Source organism: Bison bison, unplaced genomic scaffold (genome assembly GCF_000754665.1).
Source record: "Bison bison bison isolate TAMUID 2011002044 unplaced genomic scaffold, Bison_UMD1.0 scf7180017862790, whole genome shotgun sequence".
Classification (NCBI taxonomy): domain Eukaryota; kingdom Metazoa; phylum Chordata; class Mammalia; order Artiodactyla; family Bovidae; genus Bison; species Bison bison.
The window spans coordinates 3,987-4,935 of record NW_011493362.1 but is presented as its reverse complement, the minus strand read 5'-3'; the positions used below and the strand labels follow the sequence as shown (position 1 = coordinate 4,935).

General features: G+C 57.5%; 1 protein-coding gene across 1 annotated transcript in view; it reads left to right on the top strand.

Moving 5' to 3' along the window:
- Positions 1 to 919, top strand: part of LOC104983477 (chromosome unknown open reading frame, human C6orf15) — a 13,058-nt gene extending 12,139 nt beyond the window's left edge. Inside the window, exons 3-5 of the mRNA XM_010832913.1 lie at positions 378 to 470; positions 692 to 705; positions 816 to 919. Of these exons, the coding sequence (XP_010831215.1) occupies positions 378 to 470; positions 692 to 705; positions 816 to 919 (211 nt within the window). The remainder of the gene's footprint in view (positions 1 to 377; positions 471 to 691; positions 706 to 815) is intronic.
- Positions 920 to 949: the final 30 nt, after the last annotated feature.

Sequence of the window (949 nt, the reverse complement as noted above, 5' to 3'; positions counted from 1 at the left end):
AAGTCATGGGCATCTCAGTGGCTGGGGGGTTGGGGCCCCAGGACCCACTTCTGTGGCTGCCTCTTTACCTGGGGCTCTGGGCACCGCTGAGGCTGGAAGGCTGGATTCCCGGGTCACCTTGCTGCTACTGCTGGAGGTTCCGGGGCTTCCGGCTCCGTCGCCGCAGCTGGAGAACTGGATCGCGGACTCCGCTCCTGTCCTTCCCTCGGTTCCGCCTCCTCTCTGTGTCCCTGTTCACCCACCTTTACGCACACTGTGCGGGATTCTCCGCATCCTGGGGTGTTGTGCAGAGGCACCTCTGTTTTGTTGTGCGTGTTGACCGGTTGTGGATGGAAGGCGAAAGACAGAGGCAGCTTTTCGCTCCTCCTTCTCCTCAGGTTCCAGTTTTATGTCCAGAATCTGCTGATCCTGTTTAGCCGGAGGCCTGGCTCAGTTGGAGCCTATGGGGCTCTGGGGAGCCTCCCTGACCTGTGACCCCCAAAGTTCTAGGTCAACATCAAGGCCAGAAGTTAGATTTGGGTCCAGGACTGCAGGGCTTTTAATGTCAGGTTGGGAGGTAATCCTTACACTGGAGATATCTGGCTGCCTTTTCTTTTTATTGTACATCTTCCTGCTGCTGCTCAAGTGCTGGAACTTTTTCTCTCTAAGTGGAGGCGCTCAGACCTCAGTGGCCTCACCCTGCCCTCTCCAGATGCCACTTCCTGGGTCAGCTCAGTCTCACACCTCCTGAGAGGCTGTTCTCACCTCCATCTTCCTCCTCAATCTCCGCTGCCTCCCCACTCCCTGGTGTTAATGGTGAGCTTCTTTTTACTCAGAAAAGGACATAGGTGAGAAGTTCACCCTCCTCCTCCTGCACTCCCACCCTTGCACCTGCATCCTCACCTTCCACAGCGATGATGGTCGGTGCCCTCCCGGCTAAGGCCGCCCCTCAGCGTGGGCACAGGATCCG